At 47.5% G+C, this 16,471-nt stretch overlaps 1 protein-coding gene across 1 annotated transcript in view; it reads left to right on the forward strand.

Moving 5' to 3' along the window:
- The window catches only part of LOC106603400 (neuronal tyrosine-phosphorylated phosphoinositide-3-kinase adapter 1), a 46,206-nt gene that overhangs the window by 22,673 nt on the left and 7,062 nt on the right, over nucleotides 1–16,471 (forward strand). The window contains exons 2-5 of the mRNA XM_045717080.2: nucleotides 10,528–10,778; nucleotides 13,481–13,863; nucleotides 13,990–15,783; nucleotides 15,974–16,219. Coding sequence (XP_045573036.1) covers nucleotides 10,588–10,778; nucleotides 13,481–13,863; nucleotides 13,990–15,783; nucleotides 15,974–16,219 — 2,614 coding nt within the window. The 5' untranslated portion in view covers nucleotides 10,528–10,587. The remainder of the gene's footprint in view (nucleotides 1–10,527; nucleotides 10,779–13,480; nucleotides 13,864–13,989; nucleotides 15,784–15,973; nucleotides 16,220–16,471) is intronic.

Genomic DNA, 16,471 nt, shown 5'->3' on the forward strand with positions numbered 1-16,471 from the left:
CCATACCTCCTCTGCTCTCTTCCCCATACCTCCTCTCCTCTCTTCCCCATACCTCCTATCCTCTCTCCCCATACCTCCTCTCCTCTCTTCCCCATACCTCCTCTCCTCTCTTCCCCATACCTCCTCTCCTCTCTTCCCCATACCTCCTCTCCTCTCTCCCCATACCTCCTCTCCTCTCTTCCCCATACCTCCTCTCCTCTCTTCCCCATACCTCCTCTCCTCTCTTCCCCATACCTCCTCTGCTCTCTTCCCCATACCTCCTCTCCTCTCTCCCCCATACCTCCTCTCCTCTCTTCCCCATTCCTCCTCTCCTCTCTCCCCATACCTCCTCTCCTCTCTTCCCCATACCTCCTCTCCTCTCTTCCCCATACCTCCTCTCCTCTCTTCCCCATACCTCCTCTCCTCTCTTCCCCATACCTCCTCTCCTCTCTCCCCATACCTCCTCTCCTCTCTTCCCCATACCTCCTCTCCTCTCTTCCCCATACCTCCTCTCCTCTCTTCCCCATACCTCCTCTCCTCTCTTCCCCATACCTCCTCTCCTCTCTTCCCCATACCTCCTCTCCTCTCTTCCCCATACCTCCTCTCCTCTCTCCCCATACCTCCTCTCCTCTCTTCCCCATACCTCCTCTGCTCTCTTCCCCATACCTCCTCTCCTCTCTTCCCCATGCCTCCTCTACTCTCTTCCCCATACCTCCTCTCCTCTCTTCCCCATACCTCCTCTCCTCTCTTCCCCATACCTCCTCTCCTCTCTTCCCCATACCTCCTCTCCTCTCTTCCCCATGCCTCCTCTGCTCTCTTCCCCATACCTCCTCTCCTCTCTTCCCCATACCTCCTCTCCTCTCTTCCCCATGCCTCCTCTGCTCTCTTCCCCATACCTCCTCTCCTCTCTTCCCCATACCTCCTCTCCTCTCTCCCTCAAGCTCCTGCCTGAGCTGTCTTCCTCCCTCCCTATCCCTTCCTCTCCCTTCCTCTTCTTTTCTCTCTCCTTGTCTATGCATCTCTACCCATCCTACTCTAGAGGACCATTTATCTCTCCCCTCCTCCCCACTCCTCCCTTGTCTCTCTCTCTCTCTTTCTCTCCCACACCCACTCCTCCCCTCTCTACCTCTCCCTCTCCCTTTTCACTCTCTGTATCTCTTTCAATACCTATCTCTCTCCCTTCCTCTCGGTCCTTCTCTCCCTGACTGATTGGCTGCAGTGTGTTGGACTGCCATGGCGTACAGCCGGGCGTGTCAGAGTGTGGTGATAGTGACATTGTGAATGCGTGCGGCACAACACGGCCACAGGGGTCAGGCCATAATAACACGCCATGTGGTTCTGTGCTGTATGCTGTGACGGTGTGGCGGTGTGGTGGAGCCCTGTAACAGGCCAGCAATGTGGAGTGACAGACAGCAGCCCCACGGCCCAATAGAGCAGACGGCCTGACAGCTAGCTGCTCTCTCTGCCACCACTGGGAGGCAGGGTGGGGGAGGAGGGAGACAGACAGAGAGGCAGGGAGAGAGGAAGGGACGAGGGGAGACATGGGAGACGGGTGGGGAGACAGAAATGAGGGAGACAGTAGGAGGGGGAGAAGGGGTTGAGGATGTAGGGCTCACTGTCTCGGGAGCACTGTCTCCCACAAACAATCCAGATGGCAGGGAATGCAAAGCCTGCATCCAGAAGTCATCCAAGGTTGAGTTTAAATAGGAAATGTAGAAACAGCCACAGTCCTTTGACACCACAGATCCTCAATATACTGTCGGCCTATAATGGTTAGCCACTCCCTTTTTTTATAATCAGAGATACTTCTCACAGTAATTATTGTTTGATTAGTTTAAATTGTGGACATCTCATTTTCACATCTTTTCCCAAATCATTTACTGTGGCAAGCGTCTACATTCTAATACTGTGGCAAGCCTCTTCATTCTAATACTGTGGCAAGCGTCTACATTCTAATACTGTGGCAAGCCTCTACATTCTAATACCGTGGCAAGCCTCTACATTCCAATACTGTGGCAAGCCTCTACATTCTAATACCGTGGCAAGCCTCTACATTCCAATACTGTTGCAAGCCTCTACATTCTAATACCGTGGCAAGCCTCTACATTCTAATTCTGTGGCAAGCCTCTACATTCTAATACTGTGGCAAGCCTCTACATTCTAATTCTGTGGCAAGCCTCTACATTCTAATTCTGTGGCAAGCCTCTACATTCCAATACTGTGGCAAGCCTCTACATTCTAATTCTGTGGCAAGCCTCTACATTCTAATTCTGTGGCAAGCCTCTACATTCCAATACTGTGGCAAGCCTCTACATTCTAATTCTGTGGCAAGCCTCTACATTCTAATTCTGTGGCAAGCCTTTACATCCCAATACTGTGGCAAGCCTCTACATTCTAATATCGTGGCAAGCCTCTACATTCTAATGTTGTGTTGTGGTCATGTGTCACAGTGTGTGTGTTTGTGTCTATGTGTTACAGTGTGTTTTTGTGTCCATGTGTCACAGTGTGTGTGTGTCCATGTGTCACAGTGTGTGTTGTGTCTGTGTCTATGTGTCACAGTGTGTGTGTGTCCATGTGTCACAGTGTGAGTTGTGTCTGTGTCTATGTGTCACAGTGTGTGTGTGTCCATGTGTCACAGTGTGAGTTGTGTCTGTGTCTATGTGTCACAGTGTGTGTGTGTCCATGTGTCACAGTGTGTTTTGTGTCTGTGTCCATGTGTCACAGTGTGTGTTGTGTCTGTGTCTATGTGTCACAGTGTGTGTGTGTCTGTGTCACAGTGTGTGTGTTTGTGTCTGTGTGTCACAGTGTGTGTGTATGTGTTTTGTTTGTTGTCCATGTGTCACAGTGTGTGTGTGTATTGTTTGTTGTCCATGTGTCACAGTGTGTGTGTGTGTGTGTGTATTGTTTGTTGTCCATGTGTCACAGTGTGTGTGTGTGTGTGTGTGTTTTGTTTGTTGTCCATGTGTCACAGTGTGTGTGTGTGTGTGTGTGTGTGTGTGTGTGTTTTGTTTGTTGTCCATGTGTCACAGTGTGTGTGTGTGTGTGTGTTTTGTTTGTTGTCCATGTGTCACAGTGTGTGTGTGTTGTGTTTGTTTATGTGCCTGAATGGCTACATTTTCTGCAGCCTTGCATGCAGATCCAGTAATGTGAATCACGCCTCCGTCTGCCTCCGTCTGCCTCCGTCTGCCTCCTAGCTCTAACGAGGTGGATTTGAATGACTTCTGACCCTGTAAATGCCTCTTAAGCTGCTTTTACAATCCCTGAATTGCTGATTTAATGTGTCAGTGTGGGGGCTTTGGTTGCATATCTACATTGTGGGCTGCATATACAGTATAGCCTATGTAGTGTGTGTGTGTGTGTGTGTGTGTGTGTGTGTGTGTGTGTGTGTGTGTGTGTGTGTGTGTGTGTGTGTGTGTGTGTGTGTGTGTGTGTGTGTGTGTGTGTGTGTGTGTGTGTGTGTGTGTGTGTGTGTGTGTGTGTGTGACTGTGTGCATGTGTATGCTTATAGCACATGTAAGACCTGATTAAAACTGGGACGTCTATGTGAGCGATGCTGTTGCCTCCATATTCATTTAGGCTCTGTTAAGGACATACAGTAGCTGCGGAATTTGTTTTGAGTTGTGAGTGCTGGAGGGTGGGGGGTGGGGGGGTAGAAACATTCCCCTTTATAATAAAGCATTGCATGCATCTATAACGCATACAGCTGAGCAGACATGTTTTTAGTTGCCTTTTATAAAGCATTTCATGCAATTCTACATCATTTATATGCTAGAAGACATTAGTAGAATATTTTGTAATACCACACAAATGGCCAAATGCAGGCTACTGTGCAACTCACTATTCAGGTAGGATGCAATGTTTTTACTTTATTTATTTTTTCATATTTGTTCTATCATTATTATTATAAATCATTGTTATTTTTGTAGGCCTATTTATTAATCTTAAACCAGTTGTTTAAATATGCTAAATGTGTTTTGTTTCATTCTGTTGAGACAGTTTTGTTGGCTAAATGAAGTTTGATCTGTATTTTTAATGGTATGTTCCTTATTTGGTTTAAGATAGGTTATAAGTAGGCCTTTCAATATCATTAGCCTATTGCTGTCATTTGTTGGGTAGAGCAGGCACTAGCCTTTCTTGGTAATTTCAGCAATAAAGCCTGTTCAAAACTTTTGTGAAGTTTTAAACCACTTAGCAAGTGTTTTGTTTAATTCTGTTGAGCCATTTTCTTTGGCCAAATGAAGTTTCCAACTATAATGTTGTGTTTGCCATGATATAATATCCTGCTGGTATTTTCCCTATAAACAATGGCTTGACTTGGCGCTCCAGCTGACTCCTACAGTTGAACTTGAGGTGAGGATGAATGTTTTAGGCCTACCAGAGTTACTCCTATAATCTAACAATATAATGCTTATCTTTATAAAAAATATTCTGATCGAATTTTTTTTCAATTAACCTTCTTCTGTATGCCTATATCTTTATAGCAGACAGCAGTAGCCTATCCGACAACGATAAAGCATATCTCTCACTCTCTCTTTCTCTGTGTCTAGGCCGAGGCTTCTCTTCCTTTATATTTTAAATATTCATCTCAGTGGAAGCCTAGGCCTATAAGCCTATATCCATGCAATACCCTGATGCATTTAGTGAAGACATGACGATGAAATAACACATATGGAATCATGTAGTAACCAAAAAAGTGTTAAACAAATAAAAATATGTTTGAGATTCTTCAAACATTCACCATTTGCCTTGATAACAGCTTTGCACACTCTTGGCATTCTCTCAACCAGCTTCACGAGGTAGTCATCTGGAATGCATTTCAATTAACAGGTGTGCCTTATAAAAAAATGCATTTGAGCCAGTCAATTGTGTTGTGACAAAGTAGGGGTGGTATATAGAAGATAGCCCTATTTGGTAAAAGACCAAGTCTATATTATGGCAAGAACAGCTCAAGTAAGAAAACAGTAACAACAGTCCACCATTACTTTAAGACATTAAGGTCAGTAAATATGGAAGAATTTCAAGAACTTTGGAAGTTTCTTCAAGTGCAGTTGCAAAAACCATCAAGCGCTATGATGAAACTGGCTCTCCTGAGAACCGCCACAGGAAAGGAAGACCCAGAGTTACCTCTGCTGCAGAGGATAAGATCATTAGAGTTACCAGCCTCAGAAATTGCAGCCCAAATAAAGACTTCACAGAGTCCAATAACAGACACATCTAAACATCAACTGCTCAGAAGAGACTGCGTGAATCAGGCCTTCATGGTCAAATTGCTGCAAAGAAAGAAATACAAGCAATGGCTATTAGACGAGTGGAAATCTGTCCTTTGGTCTGATGAGTCCAAATTTGAGATTTTTGGTTCCAACCGCCGTGTCTTTGTGAATGGATGATCTCCACATGTGTGGTTCCCACCGTGAAGTATGGAGGAGGAGGTGTGATGGTGTGGGGGTGCTTTGCTGGTGACACTGTCAGTGATTTATTTAGAATTCAAAGGCACACTTAACCAGCATGGCTACCACAGCATTCTGCAGCAATACACCATCTGGTTTGCGCATCATTTGTTTTTCAACAGGACAATGACCCAAAACACACCTCAAGGATGTGTACAGGCTATTTGACCAAGAAAGAGAGTGATGGAGTGCTGCATCAGCTGACCTGGCCTCGACAATCACCCAACCACAACCAAATTGAGATGGTTTGGGATTAGTTGGACCACAGAGTGTTGTAAAAGCAGCCAACAAGTGCTCAGCATATGTGGGAACTCCTTGAAGACTGTTGGAAAAGCATTCCTCATGTAGCTGGTTGAGAGAATTCCAAGAATGTGCAAATCTGTCATCAAGGCAAAGGGTGGCTACATTGAAGTATCTAAAATCTCAAATATATTTTGACTTGTTTAACACTTTTTTGGTTACTACATGATTCCATATGTGTTATTTCATAGTTTTGATGTCTTCACTATTATTCTACAATGTAGAAAATAGTAAAAACAAACAAAACACTTGAATGAGTAGGTATGTCCAAACTTTTGACTGGTACTGTGTGTATATATATATGAAGTTTATATATATATATATATTTTATTTATTTTATTTCACCTTTATTTAACCAGGTAGGCTAGTTGAGAACAAGTTTTCATTTGCAACTGCGACCTGGCCAAGATAAAGCATAGCAATTTGACACATACAACAACACAGAGTTACACATGGAATAAACAAACATACAGTCAATAATACAGTAGAACAAATAAAAAAAAAGTCTATATACAGTGAGTGCAAATGAGGAAAGTTAAGACAATAAATAGGCCATGGTGGCGAAGTAATTACAATATAGTAATTAAACACTGGAATGGTAGAATTGCAGAAGATGAATGTGCAACTAGAGATACTGGGGTGCAAAGGAGCAAGATAAATAAATAAATACAGTATGGGGATGAGGTAGTTGGATGGGCTATTTACAGATGGGCTATGTACAGGTGCAGTGATCTGTGAGCTGCTCTGACAGCTGGTGCTTAAAGCTAGTGAGCGAGATATGAGTCTCCAGCTTCAGAGATTTTTGCAGTTCTTTCCAGTCATTGGCAGCAGAGAACTGAAGGAAAGACGACCAAAGGAGGAATTGGCTTTGGGGGTGACCAGAGAGATATACCTGCTGGAGCGCGTGCTACGAGTGGGTGCTGCTATGGTGACCAGTGAGCTGAGATAAGGCGGGGCTTTACCTAGCAGAGACTTGTAGATAACCTGTAGCCAGTGGGTTTGGCAACGATTATGAAGCGAGGGCCAACCAACGAGAGCGTACAGGTCGCAATGGTGGGTAGTGTATGGGGCTTTGGTGCCAAAACGGATGGCACTGTGATAGACTGCATCCAGTTTGTTGAGTAGAGTGTTGGAGGCTATTTTATAGATGACATCACTTTAGTCGAGGATCGGTAGGATGGTCAGTTTTACGAGGGTGTGTTTAGCAGCATGAGTGAAGGATGCTTTGTTGCGATATAGGAAGCCGATTCTAGATTTCATTTTGGATTGGAGTTGCTTAATGTGAGTCTGGAAGGAGAGTTTACAGTCTAACCAGACACCCAGGTATTTGTAGTTGTCCACGTATTCTAAGTCAGAGTCGTCCAGAGTAGTGATGCTGGACGGGCGAGCAGGTGCGGGCAGTGATCGATTGAATAGCATGCATTTAGTTTTACCTGCGTTTAAGAGCAGGGCCACGAAAGGAGAGTTGTATGGCATTGAAGCTCGTCTGGAGGTTAGTTAACACAGTGTCCAAAGATGGGCCAGAAGTATACAGAATGGTCTCGTCTGCGTAGAGGTGGATCAGAGAATCACCAGCAGCAAGAGCAACATCATTGATGTATATAGAGAAGAGTCGGCCCGAGAATTGAGCCCTGTGGCACACCCATAGAGACTGCCAGAGGTCCAGACAACAGGCCCTCCGATTTGACACACTGAACTCTATCAGAGAAGTAGTTGGTGAACCAGGCGAGGCAATCATTTGAGAAACTAAGACTGTCGAGTCTGCCAATAAGAATGTGGTGATTGACAGAGTCAAAAGCCTTGGCCAGGTCGATGAATACGGCTGCACAGTAATGTCTCTTATCGATGGCGGTTATGATGTCGTTTAGGACCTTGAGCGTGGCTGAGATGCACCCATGACCAGCTCTGAAACCAGATTGCATAGCGGAGAAAGTACAGTGGGATTCGAAATGGTCGGTAATCTGTTTGTTAACTTGGATTTCGAAGACCTTAGAAAGGCAGGGTAGGATAGATATAGGTCTGTAGCAGTTTGGGTCTAGAGTGTCACCCACTTTGAAGAGGAGGATGACCGCGGTAGCTTTCCAATCTTTGGGAATCTCAGATGATTTGAAAGAGAGGTTGAACAGGCTAGTAATAGGGGTTGCAACAATTTCAGCAGATCATTTTAGAAAGAGAGAGTCCATATTGTCTAGCCCTGCTGATTTGTATCGGTCCAGATTTTGCAGCTCTTTCAGAACATCAGCTATCTGGATTTGGGTGAAGGAGAAATGGTGGGGGCTTTGGCGGGTTGCTGTTGAGGGTGCCAGGCAGTTGACCGGGGTAGGGGTAGCCAGGTGGAAAGCATGGCCAGCCGTAGAGAAATGCTTATTGAAATTCTCAATTATAGTGGATTTATCGGTGGTAACAGTGTTTCCTAGCCTCAGAGCAGTGGGCAGCTGGGAGGAGGTGCTCTTATTCTCAATGGACTTTACAGTGTCCCAGAACTTTTTTGAGTTGGTACTACAGGATGCAAATTTCTGTATATATATACTGTGTCCAGTGACACTGACTCACCCAATGGTGAAGATGAAGCATAGGCTACTCATCGGTGATAAGCTACTTTGAAAAGCAATGCCGTTCACTCAGAATCCCTCAACAGTTGTTGATAAAACAATAGTTTTCCTCTACAGACAGATTAGTCTTCTATTTTCAGCAGTAGGCATTTGCTTTCCAAACGGTAGGCCTACATTTTCTCGCTGATATCTATGGCCACAATGCTACAAGCTGTTCTATTTTTGGCACATGTGCTGCCCAAATTGCGACTTGTAATAAAACTTCATCCACAGTTATTTTTTTAAGCTATTGATCCTCTGTAGCTAAATGATGCTCTCTGGTGTAGTAATTTGAATGATTTTATTTATGTCTGTTCAGACAGGAGTAATAGCATTTTGGGGGAAAAGATGTATGGCCCACGGCTATGGATAATACATGCTCTAGGAGTAGAGGAAGTGTGCTGTATAATGGATTAGTGAACTTGACGAACCGTCTCTCAAGCAGTGTCCTTTTCCTCAGCAGCCTGCGTAATTGCACACTTCCCAACAGCTGTAATGCGACAATTGTAGGGCTGCCTGCTCAGCTGCCAGGTCCTGGAAGCCCAAATCAGCGGCCCTGTTAACAGAAGCCCAACCTACACAGTCTCAACTCCCTAACCTAATTAACACTGAGTCATACAACACGCCACCCCACGCCATGCCACGCAGGGCAGCCAGGCCGCAGCAATGCAGCAGGGCATTGTGTGTAGGGAGGCCAGGGCACTGGACAATAGGAATAGCGCGAGCTACGATGGCACACAGGGTGACACACAGGGCCATGTCAGAACCATGATGGGCTGACACTGCTCTCTGTATGATGTCATCTCTCACTGTAGAGAACCCTGTGTTCTCAGAGCCATATTGTTTATGACTCTGCAGCCTGCACTCTTCCACTGGAATCGGATTAAGGTTTACATTTGTATTGGTTATAGACATTAAATTGGTCTCTTATTTATAGAATGCCAATCGGTAAAAATAGATAGTTCAACAGAACAACAAAGTACAGAGACAATAATTGATGTGTAACCTAATGGAGACAGTTTAGAGAATTCCCTGTGCTGTTGGAGAAGGGTTAATAAAGTTATGTATGGGTGGGTTCATTGAGTGCTTACTTGAATGTGTAGTAGCAGTAGACCTCTAAATGGATTTGTCTACAGTGTATGTTGGTGTGCGTTTCATCCAGTGTTTGCACGATGATGTTCAAACCAAAACCAATTGCAAGGAGAGAGTGTCCCATGCTGTATAAGTAAACCACCAAAAGCACTTGAACACTCACACTCCATTTTTTTACATTTAAGATGGAAAAATACTGGGAACCCTCGCACACCAGCTGACAGCTGCGCTTTTCTTAGCCAATCGCAGCGCCGTGCTCACATACATACTCCAACGCACACAACACTGTTAGGCCCTCAAATATCTGCCCCACAACAAGCCTGACTCTTCATGGGGTGAATAGCGTGTGCAGGAAGCCCTGCGTGCGCTACATATGACAAACCACATTACTGCCTGGGTAGCAAACAGCCCTAGTTAGGCCACCCCAAGGCCCCCAGCCAGAGAGAAACACTGCAGCTGAGTTACATGCTTACTCAGATAGTCATAATTGGATAATGAAAATATAAATAGTGTTTTCATGTGATCCACTGTAGGTTGGGCGTTGGGGTAAACAACACAGTGGGCTGGGTAAACATACAATACCTTGCTACCTCACTACCTGGCTACATGGCTCCCTGGCTACCTGGCTGCCTGTCTACCTGGCTGCTTGGCTACATGGCTCCCTGGCTACCTGGCTGCCTGTCTACCTGGCTGCCTGGTCCAATGCCCAGTTTGTTTTAGCCTGGAGGAAAGGATGTCCATGACACACAGAGCCTTATTACTTATGTTTCCTTCCTGTCCGTTTATTTGGATGTTTTCACATATTTTGGTCAGATATTTTGTCAGACACGCGGCCTCTCTGGTTTTTACCTTTCACTCCTGGTAAGTCCTACCCTGTCTCTGAGCACCTCATTATGTCTGGAGGAATCCCTCCTGGAATCCCTCCTGCCCTGTTTACCTGGATGGAAGAGAAGGAACCAGGTACCATAACCATGTTGTAATTGCTACTGCCCTACATACAGCATGTTGACATGAGAGCTGTATAAGAGGACAACTGGACAGGGCTCTGTCATGTCAGCTCAACATATTTGTTTGATGACTATTAACAATGACAATGTCCCCATCTTCTCCATGTCTAGGTGACTCAAGCTTGGTCTGCAGTGACATCCATCATCTTCACCCTATTGGTCTTCTATACCATGAGCTCTGGCTCCGCCCAGGATGTGGCGGTGGAGCATTTCTTGCGTGACATAGAGAGGAGGGGCAAGCGGCTACATTGCGCTGTGATTGGCTGCGAGGAGGAGCAGTGTCCCCGCGGCGACATGAACCTGCTGTATCGTAAGAGCCGGCTGGACTGGAGGCACAAGGACCAGGAAGGCAATAAGAAGAGGTGAGGAGAGGTGAACTGATCTCAACTCACAGCTGCATGCCGCACTGGAGAGATGGAATGAAGATTATTCATTTCAGTTCAATTGTAAATTTCTGAACTGAAGTGGAAGAGTTTTATTGTTCATTTTTTATGTGCAACCTCTTAATTGTCATCCTAAGGGGAGTGGGGGCATGTAGAAAGGAAGATAAGAAACAAGATGAGAGGAAGAGAAGATGGGAAGAGAGGAGCTTTATGGCCTTCATTACAGGGCCAATGTGGCCCATTGGTGTCTATCTAGATTATGGCATGCACACACACTTCCACACCCGCAGGCGCACACACACACATATACACACAGGCACACTTAAAGACACACACACACAGAGAGAGCTCTGCTCTTGGCTTTTCTTCACATAATGCAATGAGACAGAAAACAGTTGCATCTCTGTTCTCCATGATGAACATGCTCAGTGCTGTTTCCGCTCCCTGCGCTAGCTTCCCTCCTCTCAAAAGGAAGGTGCAAGCTCACATTGTCTCCCTGCTGCTTCACCGCTTCATAAGGAATGATGGCAGAATTAAGGCTCATCAGTAGTACAAGACTACACATTGTGACCTAAAAACGAGGCCTACATTTGGATGTGTAGTTTGTTATGTTTTATCGCTCTTGCTTCCTCTACCTCAAACAAACAAGGCAACATGCACTCAAGGTTCACTCACATGCGATAACCTCCTAAATGAGGCCTTTGATTGCATGCTCGGAAGCTCAACATCTCTTCCTCCTCTTCTCACACACGTAGAGACCCAGTTACCTAGGCTCTCTCTCTCTCTCTCTCTCTCTCTCTCTCTCTCTCTCTCTCTCTCTTTCTCTTTCTTTCTTTCTTACTAACACACACACACCAGACACACGCACATGTGTGCACCCACGCACTCAGCCCCCACTCGTTCCCTGCAGGGAAACAAAAAGGCGGTCGTTGTCCCTGGCACCATTCCACCAGCACCATTCCACCAGCACCATTCCTCCAGCACCATTCCACCAGCACCATTCCTCCAGCACCTTTCCTTCAGCACCATTCCACCAGCACCATTTTACCAGCACCATTCCTCCAGCACCTTTCCTTCAGCACCATTCCTCCAGCACCATTCCTCCAGCACCATTCCTCCAGCACCATTTTACCAGCACCATCCCTCCAGCACCATTCCTCCAGCACCATTCCTCCAGCACCATCCCTCCAGCACCTTTCCTCCAGCACCATTCCTTCAGCACCTTTCCTTCAGCACCATTCCTCCGGTCCTGCTAGATAAGTCAGATCCCACCCATTCATCCCCTCTTTCCTTCCTTACAATGGCTACCTCTCCTCTCGTCGCCACGGTGGAACAGGACCAATAGAATCGGAGAAACCGGTTGAAAAGGACACGAGCCATAGCTGACACTCAGTAGAGGCTTTTTATGTCCTGTACCAGACAGCCAATCATTTCCTTCTAGATGGTTGTAGAGGTATCATTTCAGCTCTTTTCATGGTAATTGTTGTGCACAGTGTTTTTCTAATGACTTCAGCCACTGTTGTTACGGCTGAGTCACCTTTATAAAGGATCATTTACGGACCTATACTGTATATTTTATATGTAATAACTCCAGATTTGGACCATGTTAGCTGCAACTCCCCGTCCCATGTTGTTGCTCATCAAGGTACGGCTGTATGGATTCTGCTCCAATTGAATCAATCAGTAGCTTGATTGTAGAGATATAGATTTTGGTTTCACCTGTTAGGAAACCAAAGATGTTCTGAATCTGTGGCGTTCCTGCATGATGGTAGTTTGGATGCGGTCATGATGACCTTCAAAAGACCTTCAGGGATTATCCATATGACGTTCTTGAAAGTAAAATTGTCTTTAGCAAATAAGAATTGAGTAATCTGTTTAATCAAAGGAACAGCACAGTAGTTTATACATTCAACTCCAATATATTTTATTGAAGAAAACTCCAGTTTGAATTTTTATGCTGCACTGCCACACCTTTTTTCAGGCAATAAATAGCCCCAAAAAATTGCAGTTCCTTTGTGTGCTTGTTTGCAGTATGTTTAGTACTGTACATTGGCAAGCAATACCATGTGAAATTGGTGAGTTTTAAGACAAACCACTAAACCAATAAACAGGCAAGCCAGTTGCCATGGAAACAGATCAAATGCTTGGCAGAGGTCATGATGAGTGTAGTGAAGAGACAACGTAATAAAACAGATAAAGAATTAGTTAGAGATACCCAGTGACACAGTGATGTACATACAGGGAGATTACACTCAGAGAGGAGTAGCTAGATTTTGGGGAGTTCGATTTTAGGGGAAGTAATTTCCTAATTGAATGTGTTTGTGAGCTAGGGGAGCAGATGTGGAGGGAAATGGAAGGATGGAAGAGTCCCCCCCACACACAATACTGGCATGCACAGCTGCTGCACTGCCTCGCCCAATCTCTCATCACTCACTCTTCAACGGGAAGCTAGTCTCCCTGTGCCATCCATGTATGAGCAGCAGTGTGTGTGTGACAGACAGAGGGAGAGGAAGAGGAGTAAAGGACAGAAGCTATTTAAAGAACGTTTCTGAAGAGAAAAAGAAAAAGGGAGCGAGGCAGAAAAGGGGAGGGGCAACACAATGGGGAAATAAATGAAGGTCCTTGACTGAGACGTGATTAACTGCTGAATGACGGAATGCTGTTCTTCCTGTGTTCTCCAGCTCTAGCCAGAAGGACCCCTCCTCAGCCACGGTGGGCAAGGTCCGTGACCTGGCGTCCTTCCGACGCCACTTCCGCATGGGCTTCATGACCATGCCTGCCTCCCAGGATCTGTCCCCTCACTCCTGTGCCTCCGCCATGGCCCCCCGCTCCCAGTCCTGCCACGCCGTGGGCGCTGGAGACACAGGTCTGGAGAACGGGGAGGATTACTCTGACACCCAGTCACAGCACGGCGGGCGCTGCCCCCCTACCAAACCCAAACGACACCCCAGCACCCGCCTCAGCTCCTCCTCCTCAGACCCCAGAGCACCTCACGTCCTCCCGGACACCCCTCCACCGCCCCTACCCACTCACTCGCAGGCCAAACACTCTGAGAAGAAGAATGGTAGGCTATTGCAACAGTAATGAGGGTAGTGAAGTGGGGAAATTAGGAAATGTGGGTTATCATTATTGTCCCTGTTGTGATGATTGAAATATCTCTAGTTCATTGCTCTGTCTCTTTCCCCTCCAGCAATGAAGAAGTCGGACTCGGGGGACATGTCCAAGAAGGTGCCACCTCTGAAGCCCAAACGAAGTCCCAGCACTCAGCTCTCGTTTGATCCCCCACCGGCCCGCGTGCCCCCTCCTGCCACGCCCCTGCCTTTTCAGGGGGGTGAGGGTAAGCCCCAGGGTGAGGAGGGGGATGATGAGCCTGTCTACATAGAGATGGTGGGCCAGGTGTTCACCAGGGAGAGCCAGACTGCCACCCCTCACCCTGTCACTCCCGTCGCCACCACACCCGACTCAGACTCAGACCAAAACGAGGCCATCTATGAGGAGATGAAGTACCCGTTGCCAGAGGACAGAGAGGGACACAAACGTGTCCCTCTCAAACACGAGAGACTCAAATCCTCCAAACACCACTCCTCTGGCATCTCTGCCCCTCTACCTCGCCCCTCCTCCTCTTCCCCCTCCTGTTCCAAACCTAAAGCCACAGTGTCCATCTCCCACTCCTCGCCCCTCCCCTCCTCCACCACCCCTGTCCCCCAGCCACTCTCCTCCAGCCCGCAACCCCCACGGGCCCCTACCCCCTATCTCCTCCAGGGAAACAAATCAGAGACAGAGTCCACCAGTAAGATCCCGGCCCCCTTCCCCAACCTGCTGCAGCACCGGCCTCCGCTGCTTGCCTTCCCCCAGCCAGCTGCTGCCTCCAGCGGGGTCGGGGTCCAACACAAAGCTGTTGCTGCCAAACTGGGAACCATCAGCATCCAGACCTCCTCCAGTATGACAACTCCATCCAGCACCTCCTCTGCCTCTACCACCCCCTCATCCAATCTCCCAATGCTCCTGTCAGGCTGTAAGGAGTCTAAGGAAAGAGACAAGCAGAGCAGAGACAAAGACAGAGACAGAGACAGAGACAGAGACAGAGACAGCCAGCTCGACCCTGCACCGGGTCTAAGGGCCAGGAGCCACTCCACACCGCTGCCCCCTTCCTCCAAGTCCACCTCCCCTTACTCCCACCAGCACCACCACCCCCACCACCGCCCCTCACACTACCACCACTACCGCAAGCCAGATAGAGGAGACTCTCCCAACCCCAACACCAACAACAAGAATGGCTCAGAAACCTCCTCCAAGTCCACTGCCCAGACCCAGACCCAGGGCTCTGGCAAGGAGGGCAAGTCTGTGAGCTTCTGCTTGAAGTCAGACAAAGGAGACAGGGACAGGGACAGAGAGAGGGACAGGGACAGAGAGAGGGAAAGAGACAGTCACAGGGACAATCACAGAGACAGGGACAGTGACAGAGAGAGACACAGGGAGAGAGACAGAGAGCGAGACCGTGACAGAGACAGAGACAGAGAAACAGGGTCCCACTCTACCTCATCTCAGGCTGAGAGCACTCCCACCACCAACAGCCATTCATCCCAGACCAGCACCAGTTCAAACCCAACCCAGTCCTCCTCCTCCACCTCCTCCCACTCTCGCCCTCACTCTCGTCCCCACCTCCAACGCTCCCACACCCCTCATGGCCTGCCTGCCTACAAGCCCCCCTCCTCAGACAGCCCCCTGCTCTGGACCTACCCCTCGGTGGGCTTCCGGAGACCCCCGGCATACGACAGCCTGCGAGGAGGGTCTCATCTGCCCTCCTTGCACCACCAGGGTCACGGGGATGTGGCCTCCAAAAGCAGCACGGTGCCTGGGCCCGTCCAGGGGAAGGCTGCGTTCATGCCCTGGGACAGCAGTGGCTTTGGAGACGACGGGTCCTACTGGCCCGTGCAGAGGAAACTCTCCTTCAGTCACAGCAGCCGAGAGACAGCAAGAGAAAGTAAGTTAACATGTGCTGGGGGGCATAATGGGTTAAAATTAAATATTGAATTTTATCAGAAGTTCTTCTCATCCCTTGGAGGGATAATCAGACTATTAGACTGTAAGTTGAGTGTCATCTGTTACTATACTGTCAATAGACAATCATTGTATGTTTACTCAACAATTTCCTTCTGTCATTCCCCTCTCAGAGGATGAAGGGCGTGCATGGAATGGTAGTGCCGATGCCCTCCTGAGGGTGGACAAGGAGGAGCTGGTCCCAGGGCATCGAGGAGGAGGAGGCCACTCTGGGATCCCAGTACGCTTCACTGGAGGGAGGGGGCTGGGCCACAGTGAGTCCCTGGCCGGGATGGAGGAGGGGTTCTTGGGGTTCCGAGCCCTGCCTAGAGGGGGTCTCCCTCTCCCCTGCCAAACCTTCCCAGCCTATCGCAATGGAGGTAAGCACCTAGACACCTAGAACAGAATCCTTCTAGCAGAATCTTTCCAAGGGAAAGTGCTCTAAAGTATGTCAAGGATTTCACTAGCGCACAAAAAGTTCTTTAGAAAAGAGACGACATCAGCAGATGTCTCTGAAGATCCTATTAAGTGGATTTCTTCCATCCACAGTCACATGATCATGGTGTTATGGGTTAAGATCATCAGTAGCAGCATGTGTAGTACCAGAGCTATACATACACACATATACACAT

The sequence above is a fragment of the Salmo salar genome, chromosome 04 (genome assembly GCF_965601325.2).
Source record: "Salmo salar chromosome 04, fSalSal1, whole genome shotgun sequence".
Taxonomy (NCBI): domain Eukaryota; kingdom Metazoa; phylum Chordata; class Actinopteri; order Salmoniformes; family Salmonidae; genus Salmo; species Salmo salar.